This window comes from Anser cygnoides, chromosome Z, assembly GCF_040182565.1.
Source record: "Anser cygnoides isolate HZ-2024a breed goose chromosome Z, Taihu_goose_T2T_genome, whole genome shotgun sequence".
NCBI lineage: Eukaryota > Metazoa > Chordata > Aves > Anseriformes > Anatidae > Anser > Anser cygnoides.
Genome location: NC_089912.1, coordinates 81,962,593 through 81,985,835, shown reverse-complemented (window position 1 = coordinate 81,985,835; position 23,243 = coordinate 81,962,593). Strand labels below are relative to the sequence as shown.

General features: G+C 43.6%; 1 protein-coding gene across 3 annotated transcripts in view; it reads right to left on the bottom strand.

The window, feature by feature from the left end:
* DMRT1 (doublesex and mab-3 related transcription factor 1) overlaps nt 1-23,243 on the bottom strand; it is a 61,546-nt gene that overhangs the window by 11,725 nt on the left and 26,578 nt on the right. For all 3 annotated transcript variants that reach the window (XM_048051715.2, XM_048051717.2, XM_048051716.2), the window contains exon 4: nt 15,617-15,779. In XM_048051715.2, the coding sequence (XP_047907672.1) occupies nt 15,617-15,779 (163 nt within the window). The remainder of the gene's footprint in view (nt 1-15,616; nt 15,780-23,243) is intronic.

Below are 23,243 nucleotides of genomic sequence, written 5' to 3'. Positions count from 1 at the left end.
CGGGACCAATCTGGACACATATGGCTGTGTGGAAGGCTGCTTGCCTTCAGAAGGACCAGTCCAACACCACTCCTCAACTAACTTCCAAAATGCTGCTGGCAGCTCCAGGCAGTATAAAACTGATTCAGTGCTACAAGGGCAGGGTGGGGAGGTAAGCAGGTAAGGAGGGAAGGGAGGAGAAAATGCAACTCATCCTCTTCCACATCATACAGCCCCACTGCATTTCACTGCAGACACAAAGCAGTAAGGTGTGGAGGGTGCTAGGGCTGCAGGAGGGCTTGCACCACACAAAGCAACTATCTGTTGTTATTCAGGGCCAAAGCATGCCTTTTCTCTCCTTTGGAGCATAAGGTAGGCAAGCTACTATCTATCTCCCTCCATACAGGTAGCTGATTATCACGGCAGCCGAATGCAACAAGGAAAGTAGGTGCCAGCTGGGACCCTACCAACATAGCTGGTCCTAATCCAAAACTCTCCTTCAGCAGTGACATCCACTGCGCTGGATGGACCTGTCTACCCAGACAAGAGCTAACAGGTCCTCCACACCCTCCTGGGGAAAGAGGAGTTCCTACAGGAGATCTGTGGAGAGAAAAGTCCTTCCTGGGTAGCACTGAGGTCTTCCAGCTCAGGCAGCTGATGCTGCAACAGGTGTAGTGAACACAGAGGGACCTGCTCTGGGCTGCTGGGGAAGGCAGGATTTTCAATGCACCTAAAAATGCAGGAAAATGCAAATTAGCATGTCCAGGAACCTCTTGCAAACATGATCCAAGCTGGACAGTTCAGAGAAAGAAGTACAGAGGTCAGACCCATGGCTGAGAAAGGGTAATTAGTTTCAAAATAAGGGCCAATCCACATTCCTATCTCCCCACTCCTTTTTAGCTACACTTTACAGAGTTACAGCTTCATTTGGGCCACTTCATGCAAAAGTATCCACATAAAAACCATATGGCAGACCCCACTCATCAAGCCAGTGTTGTTTCTTCTGTTTGCACAAACCCGTTTGCAGTATTTACGTCTTAAAAAGTATTAGGGACAGAGTTCAACCAAATTAAAGTCTCTGGAAACATATGTGGCTCATCACAGAGCTGGGACAAAATACATATGACTTGGTAGGCGTAGTTTTATGAACTAGAATTTTGTATTTATCCAAGAGAGGAGACAGAAAAAAACCTGAGATTAGCAAGGTCTTGATTTGCGGTATTTAGGAGGTTTGAAACAATATTTAAGGGCACACAGCTAGCTCAAATCTGTCTCAGACTGCACCTTATCAAAAGTGTTTTATACAGCCAAAAATCTGCTAAAAAAAATGAGTGTAAACTGTTGTTTCAGGGTGGGAAAATAAAACATTCCTTGCAGTGTCTACAAGTGCTCTGAGACAGAACTTGAAAGGGAAAATGATTTATAAAGGAGCAGGAGAGGGAGTTCATTGATTTTTCTTCTTCTTTCATGTCCAGAAAAGAAACAAAACTGGTGAAAAACTGGACTTTTACTTGCTTTTACTTCAGCAGCCTAAGACATGATTAGCACCATACGTGGGGTAAATAAACATACTACCCGCAGCATGTGGGATGTGATTCAGACCTTATGAAAACCTTCTACCCCTGAAGCTTAATTGATTTAACAGGCACTGTGGGACAAACATCAGGCACAGACTTTTGAAACTGGCACTGTAAAATAAATTTTGTAATGTAAGTATCGTAAAAAATTGCAGAAAATTGGGAAATAAATTTGATGTTAAGTAAGAGGTTAGATAGATAAAATGTTGGACGCCTATCCTATAGAAACAAAACCAAAGACCTTAGAGTTCTTTTTCTAAATGTTGAGTTGGCTTCCTCTCTTTCTGCATTACATTTTAAAATAAATCCTGGCAAAATGATGTGCTCAGTCCTCAAAATATACCCAAAGCCTCTTCCAGATCTGTTCAGATTTTTAAGACAAACATAGGTCAGACACAAATGCCCCCCTCCGCCCCTACAAACCCCTTTCAAACACCTTTGAAGCGAGTTGCAACCTGATCTGCAGGCCTTTTCGGCAGAGTGGTGTGTTACTGCAGAGAGATGTGATGGAGCTGCGGGCATGTGCTTGATGCAGCAGGAGCACACTCGGCAAGCCAGGGCTGCACCAGGCAGTGCAGCATCGCTACGCGGCCCCATGCAGCCACTGGCAGCAACCAGCGGGCAACTAGATCACCCGGAGCTGACGTTTCAAGTCTTCCCCTTAAAATACCATTTCATACAATGGAAATGCTGACACCCGGCTAATTACAGAGGGGAGAGCTGAGTCCCTCTCCTGTTCCATCTGATGAAGCGCCCTGAGCAAGAACATGCATTTGTGCCATGATTTTATTTACATGTGTGAACCCAGCAAGGAACAGCACATACTTTTATAGCATGCAAAACGAGTTCACCAATTTTGCAAGACAGTTTTAAAAGTCTATTAGTTTTCCATTTTTCATATGAAAAAAACACTTTGTCTAAACAGTTTCTTGCATGTTTATGGTGTGGCAGATTAACAAAACGGTACTTAAAAGGAAAAAGCAGCTGTAACGTTTGCATGTCTGCCCTACTGCAACAGGTTTGGAAGAAATGCAATGTAATTTATTACAACCTATTTAGCTCTGCAACAATTGCCCTTCAAAAACTGAAGGAGAATAATGTAATTGAACATACATGCCTTCTTTGCTGCAGAAACCTCAAACAGCCTCAGGCAAGAGCTAATACAGATGTAGTACAAGGCATTAAAAGAGTGCTGGATGCTGTAGCTAGCAATTATCCTGGTATTTAACCAAATCTATCGCTCATCAAGAAAGCGTTTAGTGCAGTAGTCGGAGCGAGACAGGCTGACACGGAGCACAGCTACTTAACTGTCCCCTCCAGCGATTACACTTTCTCAACCCAAGAGCCATGTCAAATTAAACAACTACACATTGACTTTTCACTTCTATAAATGTTAAGCTATGATTGACAACTCCTGGATGCTATAAGACAGTCATTATAATCAGCCAACATACTGTTAGCTGTTTTTGCGATGTTTCCCACCCCCCGTAATTCTGAGCAATTTCCTCCTGGACTATTTTTACAGTGCTCTATAGACATGTTTGCTTTGCTTCCCTGCAGGGTCATTGTAAGAAAATGCCACCCCCATCAGGAGACCTTTGTATGTGTGTGGGAAAGCAACATAAAATTAAGTGACTTAACCTGGCATACAGGATACCTTTTTTTTTTTTTTTTTGGTCCAAACCAACATTTCTCCATTAACTCAAATTTGGAGTTGTATGGACAGCAAAAACTGGATGTACACACTGCACAAAATACCTCAAGCCCACCTGTTCTATGTGGCACCTTTCCAGAGGATTTTTCCAAATTTTTGCCCTAACTACTAGAATTGTCTTTAAATCTATGTATAGTAGATACCATATAAAGAATAAACCAACCCACAAGAGTAGGGAATTAGATGAACTCCACAATAGTGTTCTATACCTGAATCCTTATCAATAAAGACCTCTACCTCCCTAAGGCTATTACAGCATCACTATGTCAAGCCACCACCTACTACATATATCTGAAGACTGCAGCTTAGCAAAGTTACTAGAAACTGAACAGGTACATAAAGCAGTCAAGGTAGTGAAGAAATACATTTCTTCGATTTTATATGCAACATTCTGAAGCTTGAAAACACTATGTTATAAGTGACAGCTTTACTCTGCACGCCTCTAATTCAAGCCACAAGAGTAACATAAAAGACGACCAAACTTTCCCCTCTCAAAATAAAAGGAGAAAGTAAACAAATTCATAAATAATGCTTAACGTTTCCAACCTTTCACCCCCACATCACCCCTAAGAAACCTTGCTGGATCCTTTAAAGCCTCTGCTGAAGAAGTAGGTGAGATTAACACTGTATCGTTAAACTAATTATGAATATGAACAAGCTTTGAATATTATTTGTATTCCTGGAAGCCTGCATGCTTATATGATTAGTGTACCTGAAGCTTTAGCCTCATGCTGCCAGCAGCAGGCTGAAATGTAAACTTCACTGTTTTTTAAAAAAGGCATAACAAATCAAAGAAAAAATCAGCAACAATAAACACATTTGTGGAAAATGTTCTGAGCTAGAAAAGTAGGATTTCACTGCAAAATTAGTACTCAAAGCCCATACTAGAGAAGCTGAAAACAGCTAAAGAGGACAAATGAAATATAGTTGTCTCTTCTCTTTGATAGTGCCAACTGCAGTCCTACTCCTTTTTCCACTTCTGTACTATATTTAATACTCAGCATGGAACCCAGAAATCTAAAATTAAATGCAACAGTATTTCAAACACTCTGCCTCTTCCCCTGGTTGAACAGCAAGGCAGTAAAGCCAAAAGACTTCTGTCAAGAGTCCAGAACACGTCAGCTACACTTCAAACACAGAGGACAAACAGTCAAAGCACTAAAGACAGTGAAATTTGAGTTCATTTCCAGGTTTTGAAATATAACAGTGAAATAACAACGCCACAGGAAGCACTCAAAAACTTTATTGGCTTATCCCCAATCCTTTCTTTCACTTGTTTTCAATCAGGTAACTGCCACCGAAGTACCTAACCTCCAATGAAGAAAGATACTGTCCTTGGCTGTAGAGTGATTGACACAGTGTGCTTTCCAGTTCACGCGGATGTTACTGTTTAACTCCAAGTATGTCTCAGATGCTCAAGACAGTAGATTTATCTCCAAAGACTCATCAATTTACTCATATACAAAACGTCTTTGTTACATTTTGCACTAATTTCTTAACTTACGTAGCTAGACAAAAATATATACTATTTTATTTTATGTTGTTCTTTTCTTAGTGACCTTGTGTCAACACTGCAGTTGGCGGGACTAAAATAACCGGGAAGAACTTCTATCATTTCAACATACAGCCCAACAAACATACTTTCCTTTTTCCATATTTTAAAGTTTCTGAGAGTCCCCCAGGACCTTCTGCTCAAAGTTGTACCTTCCAAGCTCTGGGAGGCACTCACCAGAAAAAAAGCAGTGGCAGGCCTTAGCCCTGTGTTGGCTGTCAACATCCAGCTGCATCCATTTGTGCACCTTGGGAGCAGCCCCGTGGGCTGAGCTGCCTCGCAGGGACTCAGCTGAGCACAGCCCCGCGCCTGCCCCTTCACCAAAGGCAGCTCACCGACAGTACGCAGCAGGCTTCACAGGTCCCCTGGCTTTGTGTCCTACCAATTCGGTGTTATGATCTGCTGCCACAATCCTACGAAACAGCAATTAACCCAAACCAAATGGATAATACAAGTAATCAACAAAAATTAAAAAATCGCACTCTGCTTTCTTAGCCAGGAATTGTAACACTGTGATATTCAAAGAACAGTATTTTAAAAAGCATTTTTTGAAAATAAAAGGCTACTTCACTGAAACGCTAGCACTGAGGTGCAAACACTGAAATACTTTTAAGAAATAGCATAAAAGACACGGTCCTGTCAGAGAAATCTCTTTGTAGATCTGCAGTGTTTGTGTACAGAATGTGTGCATAGCATTTGTGTATCCGTATATCCGTGTATATATATACCTATATCGATATATGCACCCACACACAGGTACAGGTATGTGTAGATTATATATATTATATATATAAAGCTAACTTTCAGTCCTCAGAAAACAAAAGCTATCCCCATATAACAGCCAAATTCCTACATAACTCAATTTCGACATCTCATCTGGTGTGAACTGCACTCATTCCTAGTGTAAACCCCAGCGCGCTCTGCAATGATATACTGTAATGTCACATCGCAATCTGGATTTACTATAAAGGGCTGCTGACGAGTTTCAGAGCAGTAAACATTGCTGCGAGGTGTATTTCACACTGAGCTGGTTTTTATGAAGAACACTTCACCGCCCAGCCACGGCACCCAGATGATGAATGGTGAAAGATGCATGACAAGCTTCATCATTGTTTGTAAATCTTAACTGTTCCTGCTCACTAACTCTGCAGGCAATTTTCAAAGACAGCGGCCGACAGAAGGACAGCACAGCTTTCCTGAAGGTTATTCAACTTGTACTTGGCCTAAGCTATGCCTGCGAGGAGCACTGGAAATAAACTCATGGTTACACCGAGGCTCAGGATTAAAAACGTTGGCTGGGCAGGCTAAATGCTGCTAAATTAAGAGAGCCCATTAGGCGGCCGCCCCCCATCCTGCCTTGCAGGGTTACAGACACCATGTACAGGCAGCATACCCCAGTATTATTTACACGTGAGGTACAAACACACACGTTTACAAAGTGGGCACACGGCGGTGACCCCGCGTCCCCTGCAGGTAGGCCCAGCTGCCCCTCAGGCCCCGGCCCGACGTCTCTCAGCAGCTACTTCTGATCCCTGCTGCCAGGAGATCACCCTTGTGACAGGGTGTAACGCCCTCACATCATGCAAGCGAGCTCGACAGTGGGGAAAATCCTCACCTTTCTCCCTAAGAGCACTCCGGCATGGGGGCAGTGCCACAGATTGCAACAACGGCCTCTTGCAAAGAGCCACGATCGGCTCATCGCCTCCCTCCTGAAGGCTAAGCCATCCCACACTGCTTGCAGGGGCCTTGGCAACTCTGCTTTTTTTTTTTCTTTAAGAGATCAGTAGCAAACGCATCTTTTGCTCAAGTTTCTCACAATCTACAAAGGGCTGATAATTGGACTCCTTATCTAAGCAGAAAGGCTGCAAAGGAATTAGCTTAGCTCATCTTGTTCAAGAAGATGGCATGATCGGTGAAGTATTCTCTGTAAATCCTCACGCACAGAAAAGACTACAGAATACGGAGCGAATTCTTCCTTCTCTTAACCAGTCAAGCTACAAGGATGCACCTGCACATCGAAGCAAACAGGGAGGCAGGTTTCATTGTTTTTTTTCTACAATTACAAGCCATGCCCAGGTACACACACTGGTATCACCACCGTGCCAACAAAATGTCTTCATTTGCTTTGCCACTTCACAGTGAAGTTTAATGATTTCCATAAACTTCTGATTGCAAGGGAAAAAGTCCTGTAACAAAACCTCAGTGTCAAGCCCACACCCAGTGTAAAAGGATGCTGCTCAACTGATTGTGTGGATTTTCTCAGACAAGTATCCAACATCCTCTAAAGCATGAAGAAAATAAACTGCAGCCTCGCCAGCTGTAGCATGCTCTGCCCCATACAGAAAGCAGCTGAAGCAAGCAGAAACCAAGTTCGGGGCTGCAGTGCATGTAAACCCCTGGTCCACAACCTGTAGTTCTGATACACTCTAAATTGCAGGACGGGCTGAGAAGGAGGGAAGCCATTCAGGGCCATCGCTCATCTCAGGACAACGCGCAGGCATGGCCTTGCAGAGGGATGCTGAGGCTGCAGCACGAGGAGCTGGTGCAGCAGCATGAGCACAGCAGGGATAGACCTTTATTGCAGCGCTCAGCAGCTGCAGACCCCCGTCGGGGTGGAAGTGGCTTTGCTGGTGTGGGTGAACAGGGTCCAGCTGTGCTTCCTGAGGCTCCAGGCTGCTCTCTTGCTGGGGTAAATGGAAACACGTAGTTTTCATGAGAGCTTACCATTCCTTCTATAGAATGCTACAGCCTCGCTCCAGAAATACATGTATTTCTATAAAAACAGACCTGGGGGGGGGAAACCAGCAAAAAATACAGCCTGCTCAGCTGCTCCTGCCACAGGACCAGCATCTTCCCCCACAGCAAGCAGCAGGGCTCATCACTCGCTCTGGCATGAATCAGCAAAATTCGTGAATCAACCAAGTAATTCTGCAACTGCACAACAACCAGTTGCTTCACTGCATGCATTTTTTTATTTCTGTGTGATTTTCAGTGAACAGAACACAAAGGTTGCTTTTTGAGGAGGAATTGCTAAGATGAGCCTTTGGATCAGGAATAAACCAAAGCAGAATGTAACGTAAGCAAATGTTTGAACTCATTTCTTTTCATAATTCCCTTCACTATCAATCAGACCTTATAAATTGCTTTCAATATTGGTCAAATCTTCACCAAGCCAACCTCAGTTAGAACACAGGCCAATAATTTAACATTAAACATACAGAAAAATGGACTACCAGAGTATATAATGAATATGTCTCACATTCTCAAATCTATTTTGAAAGCAGCTATTACATCTAATGAAACAAGGAAGTACGATCATGAATGTCACAAATGCAGCTTAGCAACTTGCTTGATTTAAAAAAATAAAGTAGCACCAAACCCAGCAACTGTGTAGTCAGCCAAGCTCAAAATTCAGCTTTTTATTGAAAATGAAAATGACATGTTAAAAGGTCGTCTGCCTGAAAAGGTCTGTAGAATGTTGCAACTTATTCAAGATCCACCTTGACGTAATCAAAGGATAGTACATTGTCTGACTTCCACGGAAGTTTGCTCTCACATCATACTAACAGCAAATTCACTCTACAGACTATCTCTACAATCCAGGTTGTGTGAAGACAGGCAGAAGTGCCTGAACATGGCAGATTTGTTTTACAGGGGTGTATATATAAGCATATGTATTTATGTACACGTACGTGTGTATATACATATATTGATGGCCCCCAAACATACCCTGCCATTCTAAGAAAGCCACAAAACACTGGTGTTTTACAAGAGTCCTGCGTAAAAATGAGACTGCTGCAGGCAAGAATAGATGAGGCTGTGGTCTACACCACATACACGACCAGCAATGTAAGCCAAGGCTTAGAGAATCAGTTTAGACTTTGCCAGCCTTCCCGGCACCCTCACAGCAAGTACCTAAGGGACACTGTGCACAGCATAGCCATCTGGGACTATAAACAGCAGCAATGAGAATGCACGAAAAAGATGCAACAGCCACCCAAAGATAACGTGACCTGCTGACAGAAACACAGCTTTGAACTGACTGTTCAGGATCTGCAGGCTTAGATTATTACCTCTTCCTTTCTCCTTTTGTCTGATTTCAAATTTACTTCTGAAAGTTTGATAAGAGATGGAAAGTTAGTGGCAAATGCAGTCAAGTTTCAGCAAACACTGCTTGTTCCCCATCCCTGAGGAATGGCATACTCTTGAACAGAGGACGTTTTTTTAAGCAAAAGATGCACAGATAGACATAGAAGCAAAACACACAAGCTAAATACTGCTGAACTTCATCCATTCCAGGAGTAAAATGATACTCCACATATTATGCTGCTGAAGCCCCTCTACAGCCAATATGCATTTCTGCTGGTCCTCTACTGAAGATGAACAGGAGCAAAAGGAGAAAAAGTGGTATCTCAGACTTGACAATGCCTGGACCCTGTGAAACTGCAAGAGCTGCTCCTCAGCTTACACAGACTGGTTCTAGCCCTCTGACAGAGGACTGTTTTTTACTGCTCTGCCCCACTTCTCTAAGCGCTTTATTAGCATAGCTCTGTCAGCGCATCTTGTCTGCTGGCTGCAAATACAGAGCTCGTAAATGCAAGCCTTCTTTTCAGCTCTTTGGAGTCGTTTCTCAGCTATACCAAACCAGCCTGCTTTGTTGCAGTGTGCTGTCTCTGTAGCTTGAACGCCCACAGAAAACAGTACTAATGCAAGGACACAAGCTCAAAGAGCTTCTGCATACCAGGACTCCTTGACCTCTTTGGTCCTACAGCCAGGTGCCTTCTTTGACTATGAACGTGACTCTTATCTTGCACAGCACTCAAGGGCACAGATTTCATGCAAGAATACTGTACATATGAAACCTGAAAAAGGAGCATAACATTCACACACTTGTAGTGGGTTTACGTGGCAAGGTTTTGGTAGCAGGGGGCCATAGGGGTGGCTTCTGTGAGAAGAATCTAGACGCTGCCCCGCTGCTGACCAGAGCCGAGCCAATAAGTGATGATGTCTGTGCCTCTGTGAGAGCATGTTCAAGAAAGGGGGAAAAAAAGAAAACATGCTGCCACACAGCAGCTGGGAGAGAGAGAGGAGTGAGAAGCAGCCCTGCAGCCCCCCAGGTGAGTGCAGCAGGAGGGCAGGAGGTGCTCCAGGCACGCAGCAGCAGTTCCCCTGCGGCCTGTGGAGAGGCCCCTGGTGGAGCAGGCTGTCCCCCTGCAGCCCACGGGTCCCACACGGAGCAGATCTCCACGCTGCAGCCCGTGGAGGAGCCCCCGGTGGAGCAGGTGGATGTGGCCTGGAGGAGGCTGCGGCCCATGGAGAGCCCCCGCAGGAGCAGGCCCCGGGCCGGAGCTGCAGCCCGTGGAGAGGAGCCCCCGCAGGAGCAGGGGGTCTGGGGGGAGCTGCCGCCCGTGGGGGACCCGTGCTGGAGCAGTTTGCTCCTGGGGGATGGACCCCGTGGTACGGAGCCGTGTGGGAGCAGTTCTTGGAGAGCTGCTGCCTGTGGGCAGCCCCCGCAGGCTCAGTTCGGGAAGGACGGCATCCCGTGGGAGGGACCCCACGTGGAGCAGGGGCAGAGAGGGACTGAAAAGGAGCGGTGGAGATGAAGTGCTATAGACTGACCACAGCCCCCATTCCCCTGTGCCACTCAGTGGGAGGAGGTGGAAGTGGGTGGATGAGAGGAAGTCATTTTTGGTTTCTTTCCTTTGTCCCTCGCTTCTCTAGCTTGTTAGTAATAGGCAATAAATCTTACTATCTCCCTACTCGGAGTCTGTTTTGCCTGTCACAATAATTGTTGAGTGATCTCCCCATCCTTATCTCAACCCTTGAGCCTTTTGTATTGTATTTTCTTCCCCTTTCCCTTTGAGGAGGGGGAGTGAGAGAGTGGCTGAGCTGGAGCTCGGCCGCCCACCCGAGTAAAACCACCACAACACTACAGACCATTCTGAAGAAACACATCCTCATCCAAGACCTCTCTTGCATTTTTCAGGCATATAGGATTCCTCACATTCCAACACTTTTTTTAGTGAAATGAAACTTTTTGTCTTAATCAGGGAGACTGTTTCTAACATGCCCTTGACTGTGTAATCCCTGGAAGAGACTCTTTACAGAGCTGCTCCATAGTTCGGGTGGTCTTCTCCAATGGCCCAGCAGTATTTTCAATACAGCATCCAACCAGACAGAAGCTGGAGCTATTACGTGGACCCTGGAGAAGTCTGTGCCTTGTTCAATCAACATTCCTCAGTTTCCACAACTGTAAAACTGGAGATAACAGTTATTTAGCTTCTAGGCAAGAATAACTCATTGAAAAGTGTTTGAAAAGTGTTGGAAGCTGTTCTGCTTGGAAAATAAAAATAAAAATAAATATTACCTGAAATGTTTTCCCTTGGAAAACACTGTTTGCTGATTTAAACAAAACCGTTGACCTTTTCCATATCAAAATGAACACTTCATATGAGTTTTTCTCATTTTTGTTTGGAATAAGTTTCAGGTTCCTGCTTTATATGGCTCCTGCTTTACATTAAAGCTGCAAATACAGCACTGCTCCAGCGCTTCATTACGTGTATTTCCAACTATCCTGAGACAGTGTCAGAAAACAAAAATTCCAGTCCGTTCAGCAACTAGAGCAACATTTAAATGCAAACCACCTTTTTCACCATTGGCACAGACACTGTTCAGAAAATATTGATAAAGATCAGTTTCTACTCCATACTAAAGTTAAGAAAAGATAATTAATTTGAAATCAAAGGTGTCTGCAAATAGAGGGATGTTTCTCCTCTACATTTAAACCTTGGGTTTTTTTTGCAACTGCCCCAAACCTGGAAACTACTTTCCCACAGCCAAGCAAATGCTCACCCTTATTCAGTGGAAACAGAATCCAGAGCTGGGCACCCAGCCCCAATCTAAGCACATGCCTTCATGTCTCAAATCAAGGTTTTGTGTAGGTATTTCACAAATCTAATCACAGGAGGGGCCTGATCCAAAGCAAGTGGAAGGTACGAGGTAATTCTGGGTGCTGACCAAAACCTGAAAAAAATCCTTTGAAAAAAAACACAAAACAACTGCCCCACAGAAATCAATGGGACTGAGGCACCTGGTTCCTGGGGATAAAATACCCTGTTGTGACTTCCGTATATACATTCTTATTCCTCCATTTCTTGCAGAAGGAGCTCTCAGCTTGGCTTGTAAAGCAGAAACATCCTTTATAACATCCTCTGCATACCCACGGATTGTTAACAACCTCCCATATATCTTTTATTCTAATTGCTCATTCCAAAAAAAAAAAAAAAAATAGCAAGATACCAGAGGGGGAAAAAAAAAAAAGAGGAAACATCTTTTGGAAGTAGAGTACAAAATTCCTCTTCTATCCAGAAATTACTATATATATATGTTACAAACTGGTGATCTAAGAGAGCCTTCTGAAAACACCCTTTTGCCATTTGTCACTGTTTTTTCTTATTTTTCTCCCTCTTTTTTTCCAGTTTCCAGAGGGGTAGCAGCTGTGCTGGTTGGAAGCAAAACCATTTCACTTAGAGCACCTTCAAATTGCAAGGAGGTTGAGTGATGGTGTTTTGCCATTCAGAAAATGTCAGTCCATTACGATATGCAACACACTGTAACATGGTATGACCTCATGTACAAATGTCAGAAGCGTACTGGGAATTTCACATCATTCATAAAAAAAAAAACAAAACAAAACAAAGAAAGTGTAAATCAGTGGTCTGCTAGCTCATCTTTCCTCCCTTTCAACATAACTGGTCTAAACAGGCAGTTAACTTAGCAGAACAAAATTAATGAAATGGTCTGACTGAAATACTAACTGAGATAATATATGAACTGGCAAAACCTATAAACCTGAAGTTACAATTGAAGTGTGAGTAATAGACTGTGTGTATTGTACCTCTGATTTGTGGCTGGGAATTTAATAACCGTTTGTGTTAAACATATAGGTCTCAGAAGTTTTGAAAATCTGGCTGCAAAATTATTATTTTCTTTATTTTGACCTGTTGCTCTTATGTACACATTGTTACCTTCCCGTAAAATTTCTGCATTACCAAGTCTATGGGAACACATCTTAAAGAAATAGTTCTGAGTTTGCTGCAGGAGCTATAAGGTGAAATTGTACAGTCTCCAATATACAACCAATAAGACCAGATGATCCTAATGTTACCTTCCGGACCTAAAATCTATGACTATGTTTTGTTAGAAAGAAAACATGGCTCTGAGCATGGTTGCTATTTCAAGCACAGAAAAGAAGGAATGAGTAAAATATGATTTGCTCATTTAAAACATGCTCTAGAGTTGTCTTTAAGAAGTAGCAATCACTAACCCTGCAGAAACAAGCCACCAGGCTTCATATCAAGCAGGCACTGTACAAAGCTCAGTCCATCTATCAGTGGAGAAATGCTAAGAACATGTCTGTTATATGAGACAACATTTGCAGCATGGATAGTCAGTACCTTGGGGCTTCTACAGCCCACAGCCTGCTGGCTGACAGCATCCACACAAATGACAATGAAGAGGCAGAAAGCCTCAAACTCTCTGAGGAAAAGCATTAGGAGGAATATGTCCTGGGAGTGTAAATCATGGACTAACAGCCTGAGAATATTACTTTGTCTGTAGATGGAAAAAGTAAAAGCAGTTGTTTCCTCCAAGATCTAGCACAATAAAAAAGAGGATGCCTCTAAGAAGCCTCTGAAACAGGTATGATCTTGCTCTCAGGCTCAACTTTCTCACAAAAATATTTGTGCCTCTTTCACCCACTACCTCCCTGCTATGGAAAAACACTTCTTCAGAGTCTGGAAAATGCTGTTTGATCTCAGTAAATTACATCTCACTGCTTGTCGGTTTCTGATTGATGGTGTAACTTAGGGAACAATATCTGTGTGTGGAATACTGTCTGGAGAAGCAGTCAAGGATTATTGAAAATACAGTATTTATGCAGTTTAAAAATCAGTGGCACATTACGCACAACTTTTTTTCTGGAGTGATGAAAAATTACTGAAGTGCATTTGGGAACAAAGGGTATAAGGTCTTTTGTCTATTTGTAAGAACACTCAACTGGTAAGACTTCTTAGTGAGTTAGTAGTGATGGATGCAAGAAAAAGTGTCAACTGCAGTTGAGCATAAAGCCAAGTGCTTCTTGGACCAATCAGCAGAAAGAAAGACGTCATTGCTCAATGGTGGTCAGAGAAGAAGGAAGAAAATAAAATTGAAGAAAAGAGAAGGAAAATGAACCAAGGATCACTGATTTCTCTAAGCCATTTAGAACTACTGGAAAAGGAGAAAAAGTCTAAGGTTTTATCACACCATGTGTTGTTTCTTCATCTATCTAATACGTCGTATTTAGTTGGAAGACTTTTAGAAAACAGCCACTCTGAAACAGCAGCCACCTCTTCAGTATAAATCATTGTGGAGTTACTGAATTCAAGGGCTCAATGCTGATTTACACCAGCCATAGATATGACTTAAATGTACTTCACCTTCCAAAGCTTCATTTCAGTCCTTAAGGTAAGTTAACCACAATCATGTTTTTCACCACAAAACAAATGAAACAGACACCAAATATCAGCAACAAAAAAGCCATGATTGAACACAGATATGGGACCTGCATAACATGCATCTTTTCATCAGATGGAAAAAAAAAGGCTCAGCACATGTGTGCCAACATAGAAGATTTACTTCAATGTACACGTGCATCAGAGAAGCAAATGAGGCTGGATGCTGTTGTCAGTGCTGTCACTCCACACACAGAATAAATAGCACAAAGAATTGTCAGGTGTAAAATAAACAAAATGAAATACTTCCCAACCATACCAAATTAAACTGCCAAGTTCTTTGCTACAGACAGATGAAAAGCATGAAGAGCGTCTGGAAGGATTAGCTCAGTTCATGGAATGCAGGTCTGCTGCAGGTAACTGAATATGATAGTTCAGAAGCTTCAAATGCTGTAGCACTGCGAGAATTTTGGACGTATGAAGTAGGAACACCCCACTGTTTCTCTGTTTCTCTATTACCCATTACTGGCCTGTTCCAGGGACAGGGAAGCAGCTAAATACGGTTTGGTCTGCTCCAGCAGAGACATTCTAATATCTGTACTCTACCTGCTAACAGAGCATAAGAACAAAGAAGCAAAAGAAACACTATCAGAAAACCTCAGTGTAAATTCACCAATTCCCTCCTAAAAATTACTGCAGATTACAGTAATATTTGGGATGGCCAAGAACACGGGATACGAAAAGGCAGATTTATCTGCAGTAGCTTTAAGTGAAGTAGGATGGTGTGCTAAGTTTGAAAGCAACAGGATGAATCTGTAAAGGGCATCGTGGCATGGATGGGATACAGGGACAGTTTCCATGTGTGGTTCAGAAAGAACAGGACAGCGGAGGCTCAGTGGGAGGCTTGGGGATCCTGAGGGAGAAATAACAAACAGAATTTCTGAGAAGAGAGAAAAGATAATTTTTAACTGGGCATCTGTCTTGTGAGAGAGCCATGCAGTGAGCTCAGACAGATGTCTCAAGGGTCTCACTGTACAATTTCAGGAATATATGCAGGAGCAGAAAAGTATCAACCAACTGCTCTCCTGAATGATGAGACTTCTTAAATACATGCTTATGTTACCATACAGTAGCACTTCTACTTTACAACTGCCCTGAAAGCCTTTCCAAAACCAGACACCTCTCGCAGACTTTGGCACCAACTGTCCACCACCTAACTCCCCTCCCGTCACCCACCCGCATTGTGAGGATGCCTGTTCCAAGTCAGAACAGTGCCAGAAGCCCTGGTGTGTGCACTTACCTCTCACTTTTGACTCTGAGTACGAGGGGATGTCCTCCGAGGTCAGGATCTGCGGGACGCACACCGGAGTGCCGACTCCCTGGCCCAGGTAAGAAGCGGGTGGGTGGTAGGAGCACATCCTGTACTGGGAGCTCATGGCATGGCGGTTCTCCATCCCCTTCGTCTGTGGAGACAGGATCACAACAGATACGAAAGCTGAGCCTCAGCACTGCGCGCACACCCTGCTGCCCACAGGCGCACATCCCTGCGAGAGACCACGGGGAGCAGAAGAGAAGCCAAATCCCAACACATTGGCCCTGGATTTTTGCTGTGGTTGACTGAAGGTGTGTCCATGCCACCCAGCTCCAGCGAGCAGACCCAGTCCTATTAAGTGATCTAGAAGCTGGAAAAACAGCATGCTGACTAGCTGATTTATCTTACCTCAGCTGAACCTGTACCTGGCACATAAACAGGTAACATTCACTGCTAAGACCTCTAACAAGACCAACATGCCTCAGACCAGTGGCAGCTCTCCACCAGGAGCCCACAGGATGGACTCAGAAGACAGTTCAACCTCCTAACTCGCTCAGGACACACTCAACTGAATCTGAGCACGTGACACACACATAAACACACCACTTCTCTTAAAAACAAATGAGATGGGAAAAAAAATAATCCCTATTTACAGACAAATCAAGCTGTAGGCAGACTACACAGCAAGTCTGCAGTGGAGCCACAACCAGACACAAGCAAGTCAGCTGTGTCAGCTCAGTGTCTGAATGATCAGACAGCCCCTTCTACCTCCCAGACTCAGCAGCCAAGTTGGCAGTACTCTGAAATCAAGGTTTATCTTACTCCAACACCCTCAAATGACTCAAACTGATCTCCCTGGAGAGGCAGCAATGCTTTTTTAATTTTTGATTTACAAAAGACCTATCATCTACTATTATTTGTTCCAAAGCTCTATAATGTAACGTGGCTATAACACTCAAAAAGAAGTAGCCAAAATCTGTGCAAGAAGATAGACTTCAAAAGGAAAGTTAATATCATCTAGTCTCCCTAAGTTTGCTGGGCAGTGGATGATTGTAAGATGGAAAGCTTCTGGGCAGAGACGAAATGATAGCTTTGTACCAGGGAAAAAGCAGCAGGGCCAAAAGTAAGGCACATGAAGCTGTGCCATTATACAGCACCTCTGCGAGGCAAAGTGCTCGAGAGACTTTTTGGGCCGTGTCTCGCTTCGGCTGAAGAGGAGCTCTGCCTGCATTACCACTGCACCTACAGGTCCCACCCAGCCACGTCTCCCATCTTGCTCCATCAGAGACAGAGAAATGCAGAGCTGAAGAGCAGAGGATGCAGACAGCTGATCTCTCGTGGACAGTGGTCCCTTGCTAATTTAATATTCAAAACTATTTTTAGTACTTAAACTGCCAGATGGGAAATAAAGTGGTCCAAATCACATAAAATCCTCCTGGGACTCTCCAAGACAGAAGGGAACATCCCACTTTGTTTGGAGTGGAGTTTGTGATGAGTTCCAAGGGAGTCTGAACTCCAGCAAGCCACTGAGGTCCCCTGTGCTGCTCTGAAAAGGGCAGTCTCCTGGAAACAGGCATCCATGCTTTCTCACATGCTTCCTCAGCAAAACCCAGGCTGCCACTGCCCTAAAATTATGGATTGGCAATATAAACTACCCAAAAACTTGGTGCAAAGGTCATTCTGAATCTGCACTCCCATAAAGCTCAATGATTCTAGAAGTACTGAAAAAAAAAGTTAACAAAGTCCTCTCTGCCTGCATTTTTACACACACGGTCTTACTGCCCTTGCTGGGGCAGGACTACGGTCAGCATCCCGTTCTCAGATCTTCACCTCACCCTCCCACATGTGCATGTGTGCATACATACAACTGAAAAAAGGTCACCTGATGGAGACAGTATTATTTTATCTATAACAAAATGAAGGAACGGTTCCCTGGCACTGAAATGATTGTGTGCTTGTTTCCTTTCTCTGTAGAACATATGCAGTGACCTGTTTCCTTTCAAACCTTTTTTTTTTTTAGGTTTTTTCTCCATTTCTTAAAAAACAACTCACCTAAAATCTCTGGATTCAATGAATTATTACTACTATTATTATTAGTGTGTGGTAGCTGGCTAGCAAGAGACATGTTTTATAATCTTATTACCCACACCAAGTCTATGAACCACAGTTCGACCGACAGCCAGAGGCTCAGCTCTGCAAAGAATATGCTGTGTATTAACCACTGAAGAAAATCTAAAAGCTTTTGGTTTTGTTTTATTAAACTGTTTAGAATACACACCACAGTAAATCTGAACCATAAGGTTTCCTTTTTATAGTGCTTAGCAATCCTATTTTACAGTAACAATAAAAAAACAACCAGTCGTAAAAATTCTTGACCTTAGTGCTGCATTAAAAAGGGGGCTTAGGAGATGATTACCCAGAGAGAAGGGGCACTTGCTCTGTATTAACTCCTGCTGCTCTGCAGAGCCCTTTCACATTTTTGGGTGCTACAGCTAGAACAGGAGATAGAAATAATCCAGGGGAAGCCCTGGACTATTTGGATCATTTCTAATTCCGTGCAGTGCACCTCTCTGAAGGCGGGAGCCAGGTGCCCAGCTGGGGATCATCCTGGGTCACCTCCAGGGGGAACTGCAGGGTCTCAGCTCCAGGTCATGCACGTATCTTAGAAGGAGATGCCTAGACCTCTGCCGTCTTCTCCTGCCTTCCTCACCACCCCCAGTGAGGCCAAAATAGGTAAGGGCTGGAATGGTCCTATGAGCCACGCCAGTCAGCATCACTGCTGGCTATGTGCCACAACAACAAGGCATGTTTTGGGTGAGGAAATGCTGTGGAAGAGAAGGGCACAACACAAATTCTGCGTACTCTGCCTTCCAAGCAGACACCACAGCAGCATCTCAAGCAACCCCAGACATGTCCTCCCACTCTCTCCTCTCCTTTTGCAAGCTTGGCGGCAGGAGGATTTACCTGACTGTGGCTGTGTACAGCGCCTGGCTCCCCAGCACTGCTAGCTTAGGATTTGTCTCTTTACCTCCAGGACTACAGCACGGCATTCTGCTGCAGAGCAAAAGGGAGACTGCCCTCCCGCTGACAGACCTCAGCAGTCACACACTCTTTGCAGAACACACTTGAGTTTCTGACTTATTCCAGCGCACCCCCTCCAGCCACACACTGCTCATGCTCTGCCCCAGCTGCCAGATGAAGGGTGTTCTAGTTGAAAACCACTGGTTCACCAAGTCCCTCACTGACTTTCGTGGAAAGCACAGATCACCTGAGAAGCACATCTGGCCTATTCAACATTTACATGTCCCTCTAAGTTGTACAACACAGTGTGCACTCAATAACTGTTTAAAGGATGTATTGCAAGCAGCAATGGGATGCTAAGAACCCATGAACAAACAAATATGGCCTAATAAAAAGACCATGCATGGTAGGAATTCTCTCCCTGCCTACTAGCAGAGCCTCTATGGGGAACCAAGGTGCAGCCACGGCTTGTCTGCACACAGGCAAGCTGGAAGCAGGATTTGTCCACCACTGAGCACAACAGCCAGTGCAGCTCTACAGCAGTGTCCAGCAGTGACAGAGTACATATCAAAAGCCAGAGGAGCATAAAGAGGATGCTCCTGCATCAGTTCAGATCATCCCAGGGAGTCCTGCAAAAAAAAAACAACTTTGTCAACAGTGATGTCCTGCTGCTCCTCCCATGTTCCTGGCAGCATCTGCATAGCCTTTAAATGTACTCCTTGTGGAGGAAGAGCTGAGGAGTGGCGGTAGCCAGACCTAAGGAAGAGGTAAGGCAGGCACACCTGGGGGCTCACTTGTCTTTCCAGCCTTGGAGACTAGCAAATGGGCTGCCCTTCCCAGATGACTTACCTCAGACAGAGCATCATATGGGTAATTCTTTTATTCATAGGAGCAGCCAGCTGCAACCTCTTGGAGAGCAAGCCAGTGTTATACTTAGCATCATCACCTTAACACTCTGCAGCTGATCCTGACTGGGGGTGAGGGGGTTATTCCCAAGAAGGAAAGTAGGAGGAGGTTGCAGATGCTAATCCTGGGTGACAAGCACTGCAAAGCATTCAGAGCAACAAAAGAGATCTAACTATCATCACTACAGTTTAGCTGAACTCAGCCAAGACATCTAGCCCAGGCTTTCTGTGTGTCCATTTCACCCAAGACTCGCCACCAGCTATCTTAGAACAAAACCCAAAATTACTGAAACACCAGAGAGACTCTGTTAAGAGTTTTAACATATCCTCCTCCTTGGGTCTTAAAAAAAAAAAAAGGCAATTTTAGGGGGCATAAAATTTGTTTTTGCATTTAGTTATTTGCAAACACAATTCACAAGTCAATTTTTAGTGTGAGGCAAGAGGATAACAGCAGGACACTGGAGCAGAAACTTGGATGTCAAGGACTTCTGGTCCACTACCTGCTGGCTGTGTGACCTTGGGCAAGCCACCAAACAACTCTGTGCCTCAGTTTCCCAAGCTGTAAAGCAGGGTGGCCACTGCTCTCCCATCTGGTAATGCTACCGCCTGAGAGCTGACCCCTCACAACTGCTGCTGCACTTGCACTGCTCAAGGTGGTTTTGTTTCGTTCCTAAAACCAAGTAAGCATATTTTATGGCACAAGGAAAAAGAGACTACGACACTCTGTCTTGACTTCCTTTGATTCCAGCATAGAAAATACAAGAGACATCTATATCTGTCCCTCCTTGATAGACAAACTTAATTAACCTTTGCTATTCTGTTCCAACCTATTATTTGAGACAAAGGCAGTGACCCGTAAACAATATGTTACCATCAGAATCTCAACTGCTGTGACATCAAGAGATATAGCCCTATCAGCAGTATCGGAAAATAAACCGCTTAGATTAGCTCCTCCAAGAAATATGGATTACATTCATGTCACACATGAGCTGTCAGAAACATTAGGATACTTTTAGCATAAATCTGTAGTGTGAAGGGTATGTTATGAATACAGTATATAATACACTGCTTACGCATAAAACTGGGATTGTGTCGGGTGACTTGCACAATGTGTATAGATTTAAACACATGCGCCCGCACATACATTTACACATTTTACACCAGAAGAGTCAGTCCACACACTACTGTAAGAAGGCCAGGCTTATGGGAGGAAAAAAGCTGTTCCAGAAACAGGTTGTGCAAGTTGAAAGGAGCAACATTCTTTACTCAGAAGTTCAAATTGCTAGTTGCCCTACCACAGCCACGTGCAATAGCAGCCGTATTTGAATCTCTGCTACTTTTTACAAAATTCTTAAAAAACATTTCTCTAACTGAGCAGTGTGAACTAATTTCACTTCCAAATGGCAAACATAATTACCATCTTAGAAAATGAGTTAGAATTTCTCAGTCTGACTCTCACCAATACGAATTTCATGTCTTTGCTCTAACCGGGTTTAAGGAAAGAACAGAAGAAAAAACAGGTTCTGGAATTGAAAATGTTGATTTGACAAGCTGCATTAAAACGAAATGAAACGAAACAAAATGAAAAGAAAAGAAAAGAAAAGAAAAGAAAAGAAAAGAAAAGAAAAGAAAAGAAAAGAAAAGAAAAGAAAAGAAAAGAAAAGAAAAGAAAAGAAAAGAAAAGAAAAGAAAAGAAAAGAAAAGAAAAGAAAAGAAAAGAAAAGAAAAGAAAAGAAAAGAAAAGAAAAGAAAAGAAAAGAAAAGAAAAGAAAAGAAAAGAAAAGAAAAGAAAAGAAAAGAAAAGAAAAGAAAAGAAAAGAAAAGAAACAAAAACCAACAACTCAGCATGAAACAGAAACTATATGAAATTCTGACATTTGCCCAAAACCTCTTGGCCAACCTTCACTTTTGCCCAGAGCAAGACCCCTGAAGTTACCAGAGTAACACAAGAAGCTCCATCAATGGCCCCCAGGTGTGGGGGGCACATTCTGCATCTTGCAGCCCTCTAATGGTCCGGCTACAGGAACCAGAAAAGTTTTAATGCTTTTTGGGGAGGATGCCAATGGAGAAGGAGTCACGGTTATCCTTATGCTGTGGGTCACATGCCAGCAGTTTCATTGCCATCCTAGAGAACTCAAACCCGATTAGATCTGGACTTTAACATTCAGGTTTTATTTTCATTGCAGTAAAAGAAAAAAAAAAAAAAGACTGCAGCCACCTCAGCATTTTCCAGTTCCTGTCCCTAAACAGGTCACCAGAGCAATGCCAGCAGCACCAGCTTCATTAATGTGCTCTGACTTGCAGTCCTAATGCTGGTGAACTCATTTAACTGTTAATTGGATTGAATGCACATAAATTCCTGTCATAACAAACAATTATTAGAGCTTCAAGGGAGGGTCCAGTTGCTCCCAGAGAATCAGAGTGAAAGGAGACATAGAGTAACCACCACATCTGCTACGTTTCCTCTCAGACCTAAGCCTGCATTTTCTTAAGATGCAACGCTGAGCCTCGGAGCTGGCAGAAGCAGCAGAATCTAAGTGTCTCAGCCAAGACTATTGTCTTCATTATGCTTATCAAATCATGATGGATAGAGCTTCTGGGGAAATTATATATAAATGAATAAAACCTACAGAGAAGTACCTCGGAAACATGTACCTTGGCAAATTCACTCAAGTACATGAGTCTCTCTGCAAAGAACAAAGACTAATGAAATCTGACATTAATCTACATTAAAGATTCAGTGATTCAGTTTATTTGCCAGGGCTCAATGATGCATTAATCCTCATCCCATCCCACACACAGTCACACGTTTCCTCCCCAGCTTTTCTCCCTTGCTCCCTAAATCCTCAAACAGCAGACAGCCAGGCTGCTGAAGGCCCTGTCTGCACCCAGAAGTTACATTGCTGTAAGTATGCAGTTCTCCTTGTCTGGCTGCAGTTGTTCCAGGACAAGCAAGCCTCCAAGGCAGCGGTCTTGTAGGTACTGCCTGGGCCAAGAAACCTTCCTGTGAGCACATGGCTGGCTTGCACCAGCACAGAAACCCTCCTGTGGGCTCACACTTACTATTACTATAGGCATTGCACAGTTTTTGTTTTAGCAAAGGAGGAGAAAATCAAAAACCTTAACCAGAGCAGTTATAGCACCACCAACTACAAAAGCAGACTCGCTGTTGCTGGAAGACCAGTTAAGAAAACATGTCTACGTAAAAAATAAACCCAATCAGTACTGGCAGTCCAGCAAAAATACCAGTGTACACAAAGCTACGTGTTTTCTCTAGAGAGAAACTGCCCATGTAAGTTTGCAAGCAACCCCCTTCAAGGTCTAAGCAAGGCTCCTCTTTGTGGATTGTGCTTCAAGACTCTCTGAAACCCTTTACTGTACTTGATAGTGAAACTCATTCATCTTTCTCCATTAAGCATCACGTTTCTAAGATCTTCCTTTGCTGGTAGCCTTCTGTGTGCAGAATCAACGTTTAACCATATGCAGCAGCTGAGAGCTCATTCTCCTTACAACAAAACCTCTTCAGGGCCATGAAGGGCCATGAAGGGTTTTACAGTCTCAGCATCACTGCACCCACGGCCATCAAGTATTATCTAGTCTAGCTCTCACTGTAAAACTTTTTATGATTATTTGTGCAATGTTATGCTGCCATAACACCATGCGAATCCCATGATTCGTAACTCTTCCAG